This window comes from Achroia grisella, unplaced genomic scaffold (assembly GCF_030625045.1).
Source record: "Achroia grisella isolate CSIRO2021 unplaced genomic scaffold, CSIRO_AGI_Agris_v1 utg2727, whole genome shotgun sequence".
NCBI classification, from domain to species: Eukaryota; Metazoa; Arthropoda; class Insecta; order Lepidoptera; family Pyralidae; genus Achroia; species Achroia grisella.
The window spans coordinates 8250-28027 of record NW_026712762.1 but is presented as its reverse complement, the minus strand read 5'-3'; the positions used below and the strand labels follow the sequence as shown (position 1 = coordinate 28027).

At 35.2% G+C, this 19778-nt stretch overlaps 2 protein-coding genes across 3 annotated transcripts in view; both read left to right on the top strand.

The window, feature by feature from the left end:
* LOC131843047 (ras-related protein Ral-a) overlaps positions 1–9720 on the top strand; it is a 38370-nt gene extending 28650 nt beyond the window's left edge. Inside the window, exon 5 of one of the 2 annotated variants that reach the window (XM_059191638.1) lies at positions 9288–9720. In XM_059191638.1, coding sequence (XP_059047621.1) covers positions 9288–9404 — 117 coding nt within the window. In that variant the 3' untranslated portion in view covers positions 9405–9720. The remainder of the gene's footprint in view (positions 1–9287) is intronic. The other variant, XM_059191640.1, reaches the window with a different exon arrangement.
* A 3950-nt stretch (positions 9721–13670) lies between these two features.
* On the top strand, positions 13671–18965 carry LOC131843058 (uncharacterized). Its single transcript, XM_059191652.1, has 3 exons — positions 13671–13723; positions 14360–18053; positions 18653–18965. The coding sequence occupies exons 2-3, from the start codon at positions 14383–14385 to the stop codon at positions 18963–18965; spliced, it is 3984 nt and encodes a 1327-aa protein (XP_059047635.1). The 5' UTR covers positions 13671–13723; positions 14360–14382.
* Positions 18966–19778: the final 813 nt, after the last annotated feature.

Sequence of the window (19778 nt, the reverse complement as noted above, 5' to 3'; positions counted from 1 at the left end):
CGTTTTAGATTTTTAGTGTCTATTAGAGCAACTGAAGTCTAAACAATGTTTTTTTTTATAATTATTTATTTTCGTCAGTTGGTTTCGACTTCATCTGGAAGTCTTCTATAATGTGAGAAAGGCACACGTATGAATATTTTTGAAAATCGACAGATTAAGCACACGTTTTGAGACTCTGGCAGTGAACGATGATAACTATCGCCGTTGACCGCGTAGTGATGAGTGCAATGTGCGGTCACCGCCACAATGTTCGTGCAGTGTCGAGATGCAATCGTGCACGAGTTAATCTCATTTGAACTCTATTTACTAGGAATAGTGTTTATTATGGAACGGTTACTATTCTATTTATACGTGTAAGCGATGGCTATGTATAAACTGTGCTAATGTACGCCCATTTCGTCGGTGCTGGCATATCTTTGGGTACTGTTCGCAACGAAACGACGTAAACGCCCGATCGCGTTTTATCTAAAAGAGGCCGTAACGCACTATCACAAGGTTGATTTTACGTGTGTTTCGTTACGAGCATAATACTAATTGTTGCTTTGTGCTTGCACGTTATTTATCTCATTATTTAATCTATATGAAATTGGTAAACTTGTAAATGTGAGTAATACAGATATCTTGAAAGTTAAATACTATAGAAAAAATGAATAAACTCTGCCACATGATAGATCTGTTATATGTTAGTGAAACTTTCAAGGTGCTGTAACTTTGTCGCTGTAATGCTGAACACTGTCATAGACAATTCTAGAATGCTTGCACTGTTTTTGTAATTTTATACTTTTTATACAGGATTATAACGAGACAAGTTTTTAATTAAACAAACAGGTATTTAACTATGTTTCATTAAAAATTTAATCAAATAATTCTTAATATTTGTAAACTCAGATGGGTAAGTAGAAGAACCTAGTTAGAATACAAGTGATATGTGCACAATTTCATCAGCATATTTGAAGCTAACATGGCAGGGATCAGCCTGCCTCCGTCTCTCATTAATTTGTTATCAGTGTTTCCATCTTGGGGATTAAGTCAGAAAATTTACACACTATTTTTTATATGCCGCGGAGGTAATCACGGAACTCAACAAGAAGAACCAAAACATGGTAAGACTTCTGATATTACACAATTTTGTTTGTGGTGTAATATTTTTTTTATGAATGATAATGGTATGGTGCATTCGCCGACGCTAACGGTTTACGCTGGCGGGGCACCAGTGGAGGATTATAAGATGAGAATGAGGTCAGGTCAGTTAGCACATCGTGATAAATTCATCTGGAATTTATCACGATGGTTTCCAGGGGTAACCGCGTGGAGGTCAACCTGACATGGTACATTGCTAGCAATGGGGTCGAGAGTCCACATTACTAACAATCCCTTGCCCCCGTCATGGATTTGTGACGATGGGGTAACTGACCTGTCCTCATACTCATCTTATCATCCTCCACTAGTGCCCCGTCATGGATTTGTGTACGATGGGGTAACTGACCTGTCCTCATACATCTAATCATTCTCCACTAGTGCCCCGTCATGAATTTGTAACGATGGGGTAACTGACCTGTCCTCATAATCATCTTATCATCCTCCACTAGTGCCCCGTCATGGATTTGTAACGATGGGGTAACTGACCTGTCCTCATAATCATCTTATCATCCTCCACTAGTGCCCCGTCATGGATTTGTAACGATGGGGTAACTGATGTCCTCATAATCATCTTATCATCCTCCACTGGTGCCCCGTCATGAATTTGTAACGATGGGGTAACTGACCTGTCCTCATAATCATCTTATCATCCTCCACTAGTGCCCCGTCATGAATTTGTAACGATGGGGTAACTGACCTGTCCTCATAATCATCTTATCATCCTCCACTAGTGCCCCGTCATGAATTTGTAACGATGGGGTAACTGACCTGTCCTCATAATCATCTTATCATCCTCCACTAGTGCCCCGTCATGGATTTGTAACGATGGGGTAACTGACCTGTCCTCATAATCATCTTATCATCCTCCACTAGTGCCCCGTCATGGATTTGTAACGATGGGGTAACTGACCTGTCCTCATAATCATCTTATCATCCTCCACTAGTGCCCCGTCATGGATTTGTAACGATGGGGTAACTGACCTGTCCTCATAATCATCTTATCATCCTCCACTAGTGCCCCGTCATGGATTTGTAACGATGGGGTAACTGACCTGTCCTCATAATCATCTTATCATCCTCCACTAGTGCCCCGTCATGGATTTGTAACGATGGGGTAACTGACCTGTCCTCATGTATCTTATCATCCTCCACTAGTGCCCCCATCATAGTAAACCGTTATCGCAGGCGGGTGCATCATTTCACTATCGTCTATTTACAAAAACCCTATTTAGCCAAACTGGGTACAAGCATTGTAATATTACTAGCAGAACCGACCACGCCTCGCTGTGGCTAAGGTTCTTGAATAAAATAATATTGCGACTATAAATTGAGATGTAAGCTATCCTATCTTTCAAGTTGGAGCAAATTGCACACAATGTGCAAATCAAATTTGCAATCAGTTCAGTAGTTTAGAAGTCCATCGCGGATTGACGTGACACATAATCTTACATATATATAAAATCCACGTGTCACAGTTTTCGTTTCCATACTCCTCCGAAACGGCTTGACCGATTCTCATGAAATTTTGTGAGCGTATTGAGTAGGTCTGAGAATCGGCCAACGTTTATTTTTCATCCTCCTAAATGTTAGGGGTAGTCGACCCCTAAATTTTTTTTTATTTTAAGGCAAAACAACGTTTGCCGGGACAGCTAGTTTTTATATATAAAGATAAACTTTGATATCCAATATGCGAATGGTCCTATGACAGTGTACAGTATAATAACGACGGTAGGCGTGTCCGTCCGTACGGCGCCGGCCGCCCCCCACTCACGTAGTATTAAGGTATTGTATTTATTTTTGTATATTAAGTGCTAAATGTGTCGGTTATGTTGTATGTTGATTGAGGATTTGTTGTATGTAATAGAAAGCGCGTCATGTACTCCATACATCTCATCTCATACATCTATTATATAATATATGTACAGTAAAACGGTTTATAAAGGGATAAATATTTTAATGGAAAAGGTAGGGACAGTGGAATGACATAGGTATATATATATATATATAATTTTGTTTTATAGTTTTGATGAAAGAATACAAAAATAAACTTTAAATATATTAATATCAACAGAATTTAAGTTGGTTTGTTAGTTGAAAACTTTACAGTAATAAGTCGTCATTTTGACGTATAAATAAATAACTTAAGATAATTCAGACAGCGCCATCTAGTCCCAAACTAAACCGGTATGGGTACTAGAACTGATAAAGAAGGTTAATTGTTTTTTTTTTTGTAAATACAAACATTAAATAAACTTTATACTTTTTAAATAATCTTTATAAGTGTCAAATTTGTTACTTAATTTATTTTTTTAGTTAATAATAATAATAATAATCTCAGGACAATTCACACAGCGCCATCTAGACCCAAGTTAAGCTAGCTAAAGCTTGTACTATTATAATTTATTATTGCATATTGTATTGTGCGTGAATCAAACCCACGACCATAGAAACCATTGAGGTTCTTGTCGTAAGAAGCCGAAATGATATTATTCTATATTCGAGAAAGAAATAGAAATTTGATATTCAGCTTTGTGGTACTCAATTCTGCTCGATGGGCTTGTTATTGTGAATCTCAAAATGTCTTTATTTAATATAATAATATGTAAATAATGGTTATATTTTGGAGATTGGATGTATGGAGTAGGTGCGTGCGCAGTAGCGTGTGAACGTGTGCACAGCTCATTGGTGTATGTAACACTAGAGTGTCTACTTCAAGGGCTAAAATTTGTGTTCCACGTCCGGCCGTCGTCTCCAGCGCTGTCACTCTACCTTAACCTAAACGAAAGGACCTAGGGAGGAGCCCCTACGGCCCGGCTTTATCTCCAATCAAACAAAATATCTTTATTCATGTAGGTCTATTATAGACTCTTATATGTGTAATCTATTGTCAGTTCGGAGTGCTTTCGAGGTAAGAAAATCTGACAAGAAACTCCGGGTAACAACCCTCGGAGGACTGGAGTAAGCCCTACGGGCAGGATAGGCAATGTCCAGGATTAAAAGACAATGTCAGATTTTAGTAATTTTTTTTCTACTCGAAGAAAAATCGCAGATTAGCACTCTTATTACTCTGTGGTGCATACATTGGACAGCGCTGGAATGACTGTCAAGTTTCCAAATTCGTCACAATTTTTTTATGGTTTGTGTGGGACACCAGTTGCTTTATTATGTAACACGGTTGCTAACAATTATCAAAGTTCACAGAAATAGTCTGATCAGCGTTGCAAAGGCATTTTGTATTCACTAAAAATCTTAAATATGTATTGAACAATATGTATTTAAAAGAGCGACACGGAGATTTATCCCAAGAGACCGTTTAAGTATTACGTAAGCACTATGGGGGGGGGGGGGGGGGGGGGGGGGGGGGCTTTACGTTGCTTATTTTGGATTATATGGGGGTAGGGAAGTCTCGATGATGATTAGGTTATCGGTAGTTGTTTACTTTTTTACACGTAGCAACCCTCATATTGTCTTTGCTAAAAAAACAATACATTAATTGAAAAATGTGGACGTAAGCACGAGGGGAGGGGGTAAGAGCTTTGCTTTCTTTTGCTGACAAGGGGATGGGGGGGGCTAATAAAATAATTGTAATAAATCTGCTTACGTAACACTTAAACGGTCCCCCACGTGCTTCTTGTGATGAGTCTACTATCCAATTGAACGGTTGAAAGATAAAAATAAATGACTATTCAAGTGTTTACTTTGAGTTGGTTTGAATAAAGATTTTACCTGTTTCTAATATTTGTTAGCAACCGCGTTATATAATGAAGCTGCCAGCAATTCGATGTTCGCAATATGTAGTTATGTATAATCTTATAATTATGATAAAATTAAATTAATTCATGCATTTCAAAGTACTATAGTTTTGACAGTTGAACTGTCAACGTGACTGATCTGTCAAATATTGAATAATGTTTATTATATTTACATACTCATACCAATAGAGTCTATATAATCATTCAACCTTTACAACACCCCCCTCCTTATAAAGTGGACAGTTTAGCATAATAACATGACTATTTCACATTTACTGTCTGTTTTATTTCTCGTGGTTCATTAGAAGATAATTTTTCTGTCACTGTCTTATTTACAGTAAAATGGTCTAGTAAATTAAATTATTATAAAATAATTATAAATTATTATGTTCAAGTCTTTGATTCTGAAGCCCGTTTCACTACATATGGATTTATATTGTGTAATTATAGTAGGTTCCAAGATATATCCGAACTCTATTCAACGCCTGATGATGCCTCGTTCAGAGACGAAACACGTATGGGTATAGACTCAATAACGGTCGGAATTTGGTCGTAACTGTAGTCAAGTTTACACACTGACTACTATTTGTGGTCCTCTCCGATCGATCCCCCGACTATCGTCGTAATATCGATAGATATTACGACGGCCTGAGCCGAGGTTCGAACCCCCTAGCGGTGGCCTCAGACTAAAGTCGTATCCGTCAGGCGGGAGTTGGCCTTCAGCCGCTCCATAAGTCTTTCAGCCGGTCTGGAGTGCCATCTGCACTCGCCCCCTATCGTCCGGTGAAGCTGTAAAGGCCAGCTGCGGTCAAAAGCATTAGAGTAGTTCGAAAAAAAAGCATTTGTGATCGAAAATGTAGCTGAATTAAGCAAAATAAATCCATTAAGTATTTGATTTCAACACAAACTAGGAAAATATGGGGAATCATAGTTCTATAAAAGTCTCCAATATATAAAATTTTAGTTATTTAATTCACCATCTCTCCGTGTGTAGCATGTGCTGTGGATTGTCCAGTATATATACTTCATTGACAGATACCACAGACTATATTAGAATTGCTAGTATTTACTCAATACCTGTCACATAAAATTGATGGTATTTGCAATGTATATCAACGAATTGTTGGTTATAAACATTAATCACTATTTATTAAACGCTTTTGTGAATTTCGCCTTTGATCTTCTATAAATAAGGTATGAATTCCTCTGTTAACGAACAGAGGAACTCATACCTTATTTATAGAAATTTTCAATTTGACAAGTGTTTAAGCGGGAAATTCTGTAATTCTGATTTTTTTTACTTTTTTTTTATAATTAAGAGGCAAAGATAAATCTTTAAAAGACGTGCCAGTTCCATTGTACCTATATAAATAAACAAAAATTAAAAAAATCTACTTAATATAAAAATATTTTTAAAACAGTTGCCAATTTGTAAAATAGAAATAACTCTATATTAAATATAAATTTATTTTTAGAAACACATAAAGCGATTAAATAGAAAGACACCTAACATATATATATATTCACGGTATATATAAAGTGTGTGCATATGGTACATATATTTAGGTTGTTTGTATGTTACACCAATAAGGCTGAAGGCATACCCCTGGCCGTTATTACTGCCAACATGTTATACATTCTGTCTTATTCATAAAAAATAAAAACTAATACGACCTTTTTTTTATTTATTAATATTTTACGGCTCTGGATACAAGTCCTTTTTAATTATTGAAGTGTTGTCATTTCTTTCCAATTGAGTAAAGAAAAGGACAAAGGATAATAGACAAAATTGTTTTTTTTTAGTTTTTATGGGTAAGGAATGTATATAAATATACTCTTAGAATAGTTCACATGCATTCAGTGTTTCCATTCGTTATTTATATTATTTTTAATAAATATAATAAGAAATATATAACTTGATATACTGAGTTCCAAAAGGTTTGAAGTTTTACTTGCTGATTATGGACGCCGGCAGACGATATTCAAGGAATAAGGCCTTCAAATTACAATATTGAATAGTCGATGCATGGTTCTGCAGTGCCAGTACTTCATTTGAAATTATCTGGTATATAATCAAATTTATACTAATATTATAAAAGAGAGAGAGCTTAGATCCATAACCACTGTATCGATTTGAGAAGTTCCTTCATAGGCTACATATTATCATAATAATTGTTGTATATACAACAAACATGAGTACCCGGGTGAAGCCTAATAAATAACTACAATAGTTTCTAATAAATATAGAAATACAGACAATAAGGTATACATATCTATTTAACATTTGTATATATATACTAGCAAATCTGTCCACGCGTTGCTGTAGCTAAGATTCCTGAATAAAATAATATCTTCCAAGTTGGATCAAATTGTACAGTATGTGCAAATCAAATTTGCAATCGGTTCAGTAGTTAAGAAGACCGATGGTCTTCTGGATAAACGACGTGGAACGTAATTTTTATATATGCGTTGTTGAATAATATTTTTTATAAAGCCTATATAACAGTACTTATAAAGGTTTCCTGTTTTTTATTAATAAAACAGATAGTATTTAGAATCACTAAAATGTCCAGACATGTGGCGGCGTGGTGGGCCGGGTCATTGTGTTCCCTAAAATATGGTCGAGCGCAGTGATGGCTGGCTCATCCGTCATACTCGTGAAACGAGTGCTGCTTGTAGGGACTGGTCTGCTCTTATCACTACGACTGATTTAATCTTATTGCATATTTATATTTGACCCAAAAATTAGTGCTTGTTGGTAGTTTGTATTCACACGTTTCGACTTGTAAATGTAAACTTACAAGGATTATTTAAAAGAGCAACACACAAGTTTCTTGTTCGTTCTTCTTGTGATGAGACGGCTTTCCGAACGAGTGGTAGATAAAAAACAAATTGTTATGACTATTCAAAAGTGCTTAAATTAAGTTTATTTGAATAAATGATTTTCTATTCTATTCTATTCTTGAAAATTCCAATATGGCGTTTGTAGGAGTCGGGGAATATTTCCATGTATTGATGTGCCGGCGTCCATAGTGTTGCTTGCTGCGACGTTTAGTAGTGTACAGTTTTTTTTTTATTATTATTAATGTTTTACGGCTCTGGATGTATATAGCAGTGTTGCTATGTACTAAGTACTGAATGTACTGAATATTTCCTATTTATAGACTAGCGTTAGTTTTACATTGTATGTAACTGTAGGGATGTATGCACGAAATAAGAACAGAACGAAAAGACAAGCAGAAATATACTGATTTGCAATATTATGTGTATCATTGATTTTATTATTATATTTTTTTTATTTAATAGGTAAACAATACAGTAATATATCTTACATAATTAATAATTTAAATAAATAAAGTTTTACATGGTTTTCGCATATATAAAAACTAAAATGCTTGTTCGTTTTAGTTACTAAAGACGCTACAGTCAAATAAACAGCATAAAAAAAAATTAATTAAGAAAAGAAAATATGTTATTGAAGGATCACTAGGTATATAATTTATAAATACTATACATACACCAAAAAAACATTTTTTACAACATTTGACTATCTGTCGGTCTGTTTGTTCCGGCTAATCTCTGAAATGCTGTACCGATTTTGACGTGACTTTTTTTGGCAGATAGCTGATGTAATAAGGAGTAACTTAGGCTTAGAAAACTTAATTCCACGCGGACGAATTTGCGGAAACTAGTGTTATATATATTTATAAGCACAAAACACTGTAACTACTATTGAATAGTTATTATCCGAGTAATAAACTAAATGCAGTTTTTTTATGGATGACAATGAAATGGTGCACCCGCCGGCACTAACGGTTTACGATGGCGGGGCACCAGTGGAAGATAAGATAAACATATCAGGTCAGTCAGCCCATCGTGGCAAATTCATCAGGAATATACCACGATGGTTTCCAGGAAAACCGCGTGGAGATCAATCTAACATGGTACATTGCTAGGAATAGGTATAAATGGTACATTATTAGAAATCAGGACTCAAGTCCAGATTACTCACAATCCCCTTCCCCCCACTAGAGGGCGTTGCAGTCACTGAAGTCTGGTACCCTAACCAGGAGTTGCTGTTGACGTTAACATAACAGTTGTATGGGGCGGTTCAAGTATTACATATGCAGATTTATTACAGTTATTTACCCCCCATCCCCTTGTCAGCAAAAGTAAGCAAAGCTCTTACTCCCCTCATGCTTACGTAAACATTTTTCAATTAATATATTGTTTTTTTAGCAAAGACAATGTGACAGTTGCCATTCGTGTAAGAGTAAATAACTACGATGACGTAATCATCATCTAGACTCCCCCCATGTCATCCAAAATAAGCAAAGCAAAAAAATAGTGCTTACGTAATACTTGAACGGCCTCTATTGGACTTGGTTTTGGCAGACGTTCCTGACCCTCATCCGGCAGGTGTCGCGGCTGAAGCAGAACCTGCCTCCGATTGAGGAACTCCCTGGCAAGAAGACTCCGCGCTGCAGAGTACCCTGCTGCTCTATATTATAAGTTGGCACGATATTATGGTGGATGGTGACATAGTCGTTGCTTGATGCTGCCACTCTCGTCTCCCTGACCGTCTTCATTGCTGGTTAATGGAAGGGATTCGCAAGCAACTTTGGACATTTCTGATCAATTAATAATCGAATGCAGTAATCTCACACTGATGGCGAACTGGGTGTCAAAATTATAGATTTGATAATTTCATCAAATAGTACTATTTTTTAAGACAATGCCGGTAGTCTCATTACTAAAATTTATAATATAAAGTGCAGTAAAGTTTCAACATATAATAACTTATTGAATACTATGATTTATAAACTTAAACAAGTCGAAAATCAGAATAGTCTGTTATCACTTCCGGATTTTCAAGAAGAGTGTGGCCCAAGATGGCGGCCAATGAACCAATGATGGCATTTTACGAGCAACCCGCGAACGTAACGGATGAGTTTGAAATTTAAATCACTTTCACTGAGGACCATAGTGGCAATAAATAAATAAATAAAATTTGAACATGTGACCGAGTTTGTATAAAGTTTATACTTCATTCTCAGTTTCATGAGTATTTTACATAATTTTCGGCTTTGAATAGCCTTTACGACTAACTATGCACACCATTCGTTGTACTCTAATCATATGGACAAGCGACATTTACATATATATGAAGTATACGAATAAATTATTAATTCTACGATTTTGACACATCTGTTGCGCTATCCCACTGCTGGGCTATTGCCCAACTACACCTACCATTATTCCTCTTTAGATTGTTCATATCTCAATATAAGTGGTATTTATATTAAACACAAAAATAACGTTTATGTATGTAGATCTCCTTTTGGAGTTAATTTCTATAAGTTTGATATTTATATACCATATTTTGACCTGTGTATAAAGTTATATAGTAATAAGTATTTTAGAAGTTAGTATTTAATGTTTGTAATTGTAAAGATTATTATTTAGAGCTTAAGTTTCACAAGAATTACTTCCATCTGTAAAAATTAGTAAGTTTCTACAGATGGAGACGTGTAAGTTCTTACGATTGATTGATTAAGATTAGTAGGACAAGCACTGAAATAGAAATAGAAATAAACTTTATTCATATAAACTTAAAATAAGCACTTTTGAATATCTCCTTTTTACTCTACCACTGATTCAGAACGCAGACTCATTACAAGAAGAATGAGCAAGAAATTTGTGTTGCCCTTTTAAATAAATGTTTAAGTGAAGCCTATTGTAGCATAATTTACTTTAGTAAAGTAAAGTTTATTATAATATTGAAGAATTTATAAATGATAATAATGTTTTTGTAGAAAATATCTAACTTAAAATTCATAGCGCTGACAACGTTATCTGATTGAACAGAGATTAAGTGCGTAGCGGTTTCTATGTTGATTGTCGCATGCCTAATTCTTGTTGTAATTAATTATAAGTAAATCAATATTTATTTAAAAGAGCAACACACAAGTTTCTTGTTTATTCTTCTTGTGATGAATCTGCATTCCGAATAAGCGGTAGAATAAAAAAACTTGACTATTCAAAAGTGCTTATATTAAGTTTATTTGAATAAAGATTATTTCTATTTCATAAAGAAATGACTCATTCGATGGATATGTTACGGGCATAAGTTGATATAGTTATTAGCTTACCGATATAATAAAATAAAAAATGCTTATTCAAATAAACTTAATGCCTAATTCTTGTTAATGTAAATATAATTAAATCTATTTATTTAAAAGAGCAACCCACAAGTCTTGCTCATTCTTCTTGTGATGTGTCTGCATTCCGAATGAGCGGTAGAATAAAAATAAAATTGACTATTCAAAAGTGCTTTTATTAAGTTTGTATGAATAAAGATTATTTTTATTTCTATTAAATATAAGCACTTTTGAATAGTCATATTTTTTTATTCTACCGCTCATTCGGAAAGCTGTCTTATCACAATTATATCAGATAGGAACTTGCGTGTTGCTCTTTTAAATAATTTAGTTGAACTTTACATTTTTATGTCGAAACATGTAAATATAGACTACCAACTAGCACTAACTCATTAGTTGCAAAATATAAATTGAATTGAAATAAAACAATGAAATGTAAACAATATTTTTTTTATTAAACAATTCTTCATACAAAACATATTAGAAAAAATATACAACAATCAGTCGAAAACATTAATTATTAATTTATAACTATGTTAATATGATCTTACTTAATAATAAACTCTTATATTAATAGACTGAATATATTTCATTTACAATATCACATCCTATCTATACATATAAATAAAAAAGGAGTGTCTGTTTGTAATATTGAAATAACCGTTTTTTACTACATGCATATGAATATAAATACGGTACGTACACCAAAAAACCATTCTTTACCATTTTTGTCTGTCTGTCTGTTCCGGCTAATCTCTGAAATGTCTGAACCAATTTTGACAGGTAGCTGATTTAATAAGGACTGACTTAGGCTACTTTTAGAAATAAAGTTAAATTCCACGCGGACGAAGTCGCGAGAACAGCTAGCATAACCTATAATTACAGGTAGAGATTGAACTGTAAATACAAAAATGAACTCTAAAATTAAGGCCATAAAATTTAATTTATTTATGCGATGTCTTCAATCACTCTGTAATTTGAGGGTACAATTTATTGGTTTCAATAATATCATCTCATATAACTGCTATGCCTAAAAACAGTTTATTTATAAATGTATGAAAATAATCATCATTACATAGTATAAAACAAAGTCGCTGTCGCTGTCTGTCCCTATGTATGCCTAAATCTTTACAACTACGCAACGGATTTTGAAGCGGTTTTTTTATTAGATAGAGTGATTTAAGAGGAAGCTTTATATGTTTAATACATGTACACCCGTGCAAAGCCGGGGCGAGTAGCCAGTATACATATATTAGGTGGCTGTGTTCAAACAGCCAATGATAATGCATACATTAGAATAGTTCCATAAATAAAGATTGCAAACTATGTTTTCAGTATAAATAAATCTTATATTTAAAAAAGTCTTACATTAAATTCTAAAATAAAATCCGATTTGTAAACTCGGCATAAACACTTAGTATTATTGATACAAAACTATATATATATATATATATAAACAATAATTATAATAGCAAACAATAATTGTCAAAAATTTTGTCTGTATGTTTGTGCGTAAACCTCTAAAAGTGGTTATCCGGAGGGGATAACCCAATGCATAGCATTGTCAGGTGTCAACATAGTGTTAGTTATGAGGTATAAAAGTTATATTGTTATGATTATAAAGACCGCTCCTATCGATCCCCCATCCAATTCAAACGGGGATCGATATTATGACGGCCTGAGCCGAGGTTCGAACCCCTAAGACTCAGACTAAAGTCGTATCCGTCATCTACAATAGACTAATGCTAAAAAAGTAAGAAATGTGTCATGACGGTCTAGGCATGCTCAAACTCCAAAACTTGCCTCACTACCTCAAATACACTATATCGCGCAATCAACCGGGCGCTCCACCGAGGTCCGATCGATCCCCCATCGAATTCAACGACTCTGACGAGCATCTAAAAAGTCGTATCCGTCAGGCGGGAGTTGGCCTTCAGCCGCTCCATAAGTCCTTCCTAGGTTTGGAGTGCCATCTGCACTCGTCTATCATCCGGTGAAGCTGTAAAGGCCAGCTGCGGCCAACAGCATTAGAGTAGTCCGAAAAACAATTAAAAAGACTAGAACTACTAGTCAGTCACATTTATACTTCAAATAGTAATTTTGTTGCAGTAACAAATTTTTAGTATCTGGGTTCCTACTAATTCATCTGCGAAGGAGACAATTGGAGTCTGACACTATATTCTTAGTATCCGAGTTCCTATTGATTCATCTGCGAAGGAGACAATTGGAGTCTGACACTATATTCTTAGTATCCGAGTGTTGTGAAGTCAAAGCGCCTACTTATTTTATTTACGCAAATACTACACTTTTGCGATTTGTGCTCATACAATTTTGTAGTTTTTAGTAAGTTAAAAATATAGAAGTCGTACAAGTTACTCTGCGTCTTTAATTTCATTATTCCCGAAAATCCGCTGTGATTACTCCAGAACATGGTCCTATATCTAAGCTGGATGTGAATTAAATGCGGATCAGTTATTATTTTGTGGAATTAAATCGAAATACAAGAAATAAAAGAGAAATTAATTGGATGCAAGTTGACCGGCAGAACTACCTACCATTGGATGTGAATCGAGTGTAATTGATAGTGGTGTTAAGTATAAATTACTATATAATAAATTTATCCCAACACTCTACAGGTAATATTATAAGTAAATCAAAAACTTTATTAAGGTTAGTAAACGATAATTACGTTATTTATCTGTATCACATTATTTTAACTTCATTAGTTTCCTACCTACTGCATTGTGAATAATATTAGTACTTTTTCATAATTTGCTAAAATTAACTACAAATCATACTTAATTAAGTATAGTAAGCACTAATGCTACATTGTTTGAGTTAATTATCAGAATATATGCCTTATAATTGCAAATTTCAATAGTTATTCACGTCAGTTGTATGTAAGTAAAGTAGGTATAACTAATTCCTTTGTGTTAAATGTTACTTTGGTGTTTGGTGTTTAATTTTATTGTCAGGTTCTATATTATATTATAAATTTAGGTACTTAAGGAATCTGCACATTTATGTTAAACAAATAATTTGCCGTATGTACGACAGCAAGTTAAGAAACAATCTAGTATTTTCTCTATTAATGTCAATTTGAATCGGTACTTATGCTTGTGCATATGTAATATATGTAATGTCACAACATTTACAGTACATTTACTAGATTTATATAATATACATATAAATATATTTCTTTATCGAATTAACATATTGTTAGCTTAATATTTTGTATTCATACCTATTGATCGTAGATCTTTATTTCATTAATTAGAATTAATTTTTTAATTGTATAAATTCCAGGTCGACAACACTCGAATCCCATAATGACCGAAGAAAAGGAGTTAATAAAAAAGCGAGGCAGTTTTAAAGGCCGTTTAACTGCATTTATTAATTATTTGCATACACTAACTGATGAACCGTTAAGTCTCTCGGATGCCAGAGAATTACAATTACGTATGGGTAAAATTGAGTCGTTGTATGAACAGTATGATCAGGTACAGTTGCGCCTTGAATGTATAGTTGATAATAGTGAAGAGCAATTTAAAGAGCGCTCCGACTTTGAATCACAATATTTCAAGGCAATCGCGAAAGCCCAAGGTTTACAAAATGTTAATGTTGAGACTATGAGCAATATGGGTAGTGATGGAGGTACTCGAGCGAGCAATAATCATAAGCTGGTGCGTCTTCCGACCATCCAGCTACCGCGATTCAGTGGTTCATACGATGATTATTTGGAATTTAGAGACACCTTTACTAGCCTTATACACAACAATGATGAAATAGACGAAGTGAATAAATTTCACTATTTGCGTGCATCGTTAGAGGGTTCTGCTGCCGTGGTAATTCAATCAGTTGAGTTTTCATCTAGTAATTATGCTGTTGCGTGGAAACTTTTGTGCGATAGATTTGACAACAAACGTCTGTTGATACAAAATCATGTGTCTTCTTTGTTCAATGTGGAAGCAATAACAAGGGAGTCATCAGCAAATTTAAAGCGGTTAATTGATCAGGTAAATAAAAACTTGCGGGCACTTGAATCATTAGGTGAACCTGTCAAACATTGGGATACCCTTTTAATCCATATTATTACCCATAAATTAGATAGTAAAACTTATAGAGAGTGGGAGGAATTTAAGGGGCATTCACATAAAGATACTTCAATTACCTTTGACACCTTTCTAGAATTTATCCGAAATCGTGCAGATTTGATTGAAACATTAGAGCTTTCACGTGTCAATCAGGGCAATTTAAATCATAAATCGACTATGAAATTAAAATCTATGGTTTCAGTTCATGGCAGTCATCCACATCAGAATTCCAATACAGCAGAATCACATAATCGAATCTGCCCTGAGTGTAAGGGTGACCATAGTCTAACCGGTTGCCCCCAGTTTCTTGCGTTGAGCGTTGAAGCGCGCCTAAAGGTACTAGCCAGTTTTAAGGTATGTTTCAATTGCTTTCGTGTAGGTCATTTTGCTAATCTATGTAAAAGGCCAGGTTGCAAAATATGCAAGCGTCGACACAACACTCTGATTCATGCAGCCAATGATCATCATATTCGTAATGAAAATAGAGTCGTATCTGAAACTACACCTTTAGCGTCGTCTTCAACGACTGCTGCTTCTGACAATGTAACTTTAGCAGCAAATATGTCTAGTTATAATAAAATTCAATGTGATGTATTATTATCTACTGCGTTGGTAAAATTATATGACAAGAATAATCACGAACATATAGTACGTGCAATATTAGACAGTGGTAGTACATCAAGTCTAATGACTGAGAGATTGTGTCGACAATTAAATTTGGAAACCTGTCAGGTAGATAAGTCAATCATGGGTGTAAATAACGCAACTTTACGCGTAGGCAAAACTTGTCATGTGCACATGACGTCGTTGAATAACAGTTTCTCTTCTGAGCTTCAATGTTATGTTTTGCCATCAATCACAAGTAATGTACCCGGTCACGAAATTAATATTTCTAATATTGACATCCCTACTGACATTAGTTTGGCGGATCCTACGTTCTTTGTACCAGCAGATGTTGATATCTTGATTGGTGCCGATCTCTTTTGGGATTTGGTAGGGACGCGGAGAATAATATTAGGTAAGAAAAAGCCTGTATTGTGCGAAACCAGATTAGGGTGGATAATTTCAGGTCCTATCTTTAGTCATCATGACACAATTATGCATTTAAATGATATAAAATGTAATTTTAATAAAATTGATTCTAGTGCAAGTCATGATTTGGACGACATTCGAGCTGACTTGACACGATTCTGGCAGCTGGAAGAGATATGCTCCAAATCAAATTATTTTCCGGAAGAAAGAATGTGTGAGGAACATTTTGTTGCGAACACAACGCGCCTCGATGACGGTCGTTTCTGCGTCCGTATACCGCTTAAACATGATTCTTCTGTTTTAGGTAATTCGTTTCATCGAGCGGAACACTGTTTATTTTCTTTAGAGCGTAGGTTGACGAGCAATCTTGAATTGAGAGATATGTATAGCAACTTCATGACAGAGTATAAATCGCTTGGCCATATGTCAGAATATAAACAGCCTGAGGTAGATGAAAAGGAATATTTCATTCCTCATCACGGTGTTATGCGAGATAGTAGCACGAGCACCAAACTCCGTGTTGTATTTAATGCCAGTTCTCCTACGACCTCAGGTGTTTCTTACAATGACATTCAAATGATTGGTCCCACCGTCCAAGATGATTTGATATCCATATTGCTTCGATTTAGGCAGCATAAATATGTTTTGTCTGCAGATGTTGAAAAAATGTACAGACAAATAATTGTCCACCCGTCTGATAGACATCTGCAGCAAATACTGTGGCGTAGTAATGTAGCTGAGCCAATTACAAAATTCATATTGAACACGGTCACATATGGAACATCCAGTGCTCCATTTCTGGCTACACGCTGTCTAAAGCAGTTAGGAATCGACTGCAAGGATGATAAAATTTCCGAGATCATTCAACATGATTTTTACGTTGATGATCTATTAACGGGCGGTAACGATTTGGCTGAAGTTCAAGCTATACGTAAGCAAGTTACTAATGTACTTGCTTCTGCATGTATGCCATTAAGAAAATGGAAATCGAATAATCCTCTTTTGATGATTGATCCTCAGGACGTTCAAGCATCATCATTCGATTTGAATATTGGGAGTGATGAGCCAAATAAGTTATTAGGTCTTAGTTGGCACACAGATTCTGATGAACTCTGTTTCCCAATAAGTTCTCTAGTTCCTAATGGTAATACAAAACGTGATATTCTTTCGATGATTGCTCGAATTTTTGACCCATTGGGACTTTTGGCTCCATGCATAATTAATATGAAAATATTGTTACAGCAGCTTTGGATTAAAAAATTAGCTTGGGACGAACCATTAACTGATGATATTAATCGTCATTGGAATTACATTCGTAAAACTTTGCCTCTTTTGAACGATCTTCGTGTACCGAGGATTGTTATTTGCGACTCCTGTAAGTCGTTAGAGTTGCATGTTTTTTCGGATGCTTCAGAGCGTGCATATGGAGCTTGCATTTATTTGCGTAGCGTCAGTACTTCTGGTGAAGTTATGGTTCGATTGTTAACGGCTAAGAGCCGAGTAGCTCCTATTAAGCCTACCACAATACCTAGGTTGGAACTGTGCGGTGCGTTGATGGGAGCGCGGCTATATGATAAGGTCATCACGTCGCTTAGATCGGGAATAGATCAAGCTTACTGCTGGACAGATTCCACCATAGTTTTAGGTTGGTTACGTATGCTGCCTTCTAGACTTCAGCCTTTTGTACGTAATCGTGTTGCTGAAGTCTTAGACAGGACAGAAAATTGTACATGGCGACACGTACCAACTGATGAAAACTCAGCAGATCTAATATCTCGTGGTGTGGATATTAGTAATCTGCAAGGTTTAAACTTATGGTGGTCTGGTCCGCAATTTCTCATGAATGACTTGTCGAAGTGGCCTACGCAACTGAAGTGTGTTGAAGTTCTCCCAGAAATTAAACCAGACATATCTCTAAATGCTATTGTTATTAACAATAACAATTCCTGTGGGCTCATTGAATTTAGTCGCTTTTCTAATTATTTAAGACTATTGCGATCAGTTGCCTATGTTTTAAAATTTATCAAATATTGTAAAAAGGTACTTATAGTATCAAATTTTTTAGAAGAGGTAGACTTACGCGACGCCTTAGTTTTAATTATTTCAAATAGTCAATATGAATCCTTTGCCGAGTACAAGTTTCTGTTAAATAATGATAATTTGCCAAAAAACAGTCAACTATTAAAACTGAACGTCTTTATGGACGAAAATAAATTAATGCGCGTCGGAGGTCGTATTGATAATTCAAATTTTTCACAAGATAAAAAACATCCTATAATTTTACAGTCCAGTCACATTTTTACAAAATTATTATTTATTTATGAGCATAAACGGCTTCTCTGCGAAGGAAACAATTGGAGTCTGACACTATATTCTTAGTATCTGAGTTCCTACTGATTCATCTGCGAAGGAGACAATTGGAGTCTGACACTATATTCTTAGTATCTGAGTTCCTACTAATTCATCTGTGAAGGAGACAATTGGAGTCTGACACTATATTCTTAGTATCTGAGTTCCTACTGATTCATCTGCGAAGGAGACAATTGGAGTCTGACACTATATTCTTAGTATCTGAGTTCCTACTGATTCATCTGCGAAGGAGACAATTGGAGTCTGACACTATATTCTTAGTATCTGAGTTCCTACTGATTCATCTGCGAAGGAGACAATTGGAGTCTGACACTATATTCTTAGTATCTGAGTTCCTACTGATTCATCTGCGAAGGAGACAATTGGAGTCTGACACTATATTCTTAGTATCTGAGTTCCTACTAATTCATCTGTGAAGGAAACAATTGGAGTCTGACACTATATTCTTAGTATCTGAGTTCCTACTGATTCATCTGCGAAGGAGACAATTGGAGTCTGACACTATATTCTTAGTATCTGAGTTCCTACTAATTCATCTGTGAAGGAAACAATTGGAGTCTGACACTATATTCTTAGTATCTGAGTTCCTACTAATTCATCTGCGAAGGAGACAATTGGAGTCTGACACTATATTCCTAGTATCTGAGTTCCTACTGATTCATCTGCGAAGGAGACAATTGGAGTCTGACACTATATTCTTAGTTTCCTACTAATTCATCTGTGAAGGAGACAATTGGAGTCTGACACTATATTCTTAGTATCTGAGTTCCTACTAATTCATCTGTGAAGGAGACAATTGGAGTCTGACACTATATTCTTAGTATCTGAGTTCCTACTAATTCATCTGTGAAGGAGACAATTGGAGTCTGACACTATATTCTTAGTATCTGAGTTCCTACTGATTCATCTGCGAAGGAGACAATTGGAGTACACTATAGCCCCATCTGTGAGTTCTGTAATTCTCACAGATGGGGCGTTGATGTCATTTTGACAAGGGACAGTTGAAAGGTTATGAACATTATTCAAGATTACGGTCATGTTAGGGAGCTCACTAACCGTAACGGAATCCGAAATAAAAGTTTCGGATAACATCGAATAGGGGCGGATTACAATCAGCCTCAATTAGGGGCTGATTTTAATCTATATATTATTTTATATAACAAAAATTGGAGTGTCTGTTTGTAATATTGAAACAACCGTTTTATACTACATGCAAATGAATATAAGTA

Bases quoted from the DNA above. Each gene is read 5' to 3' on its own strand.
- LOC131843058 (XM_059191652.1), top strand. From the start codon at position 14,383: ATGACCGAAGAAAAGGAGTTAATAAAAAAGCGAGGCAGTTTTAAAGGC. The intron at 18,054-18,652 runs GTGTGTTGAAGT...TCATCTGTGAAG, and splicing joins AAGTGGCCTACGCAACTGAA to GAGACAATTGGAGTCTGACA.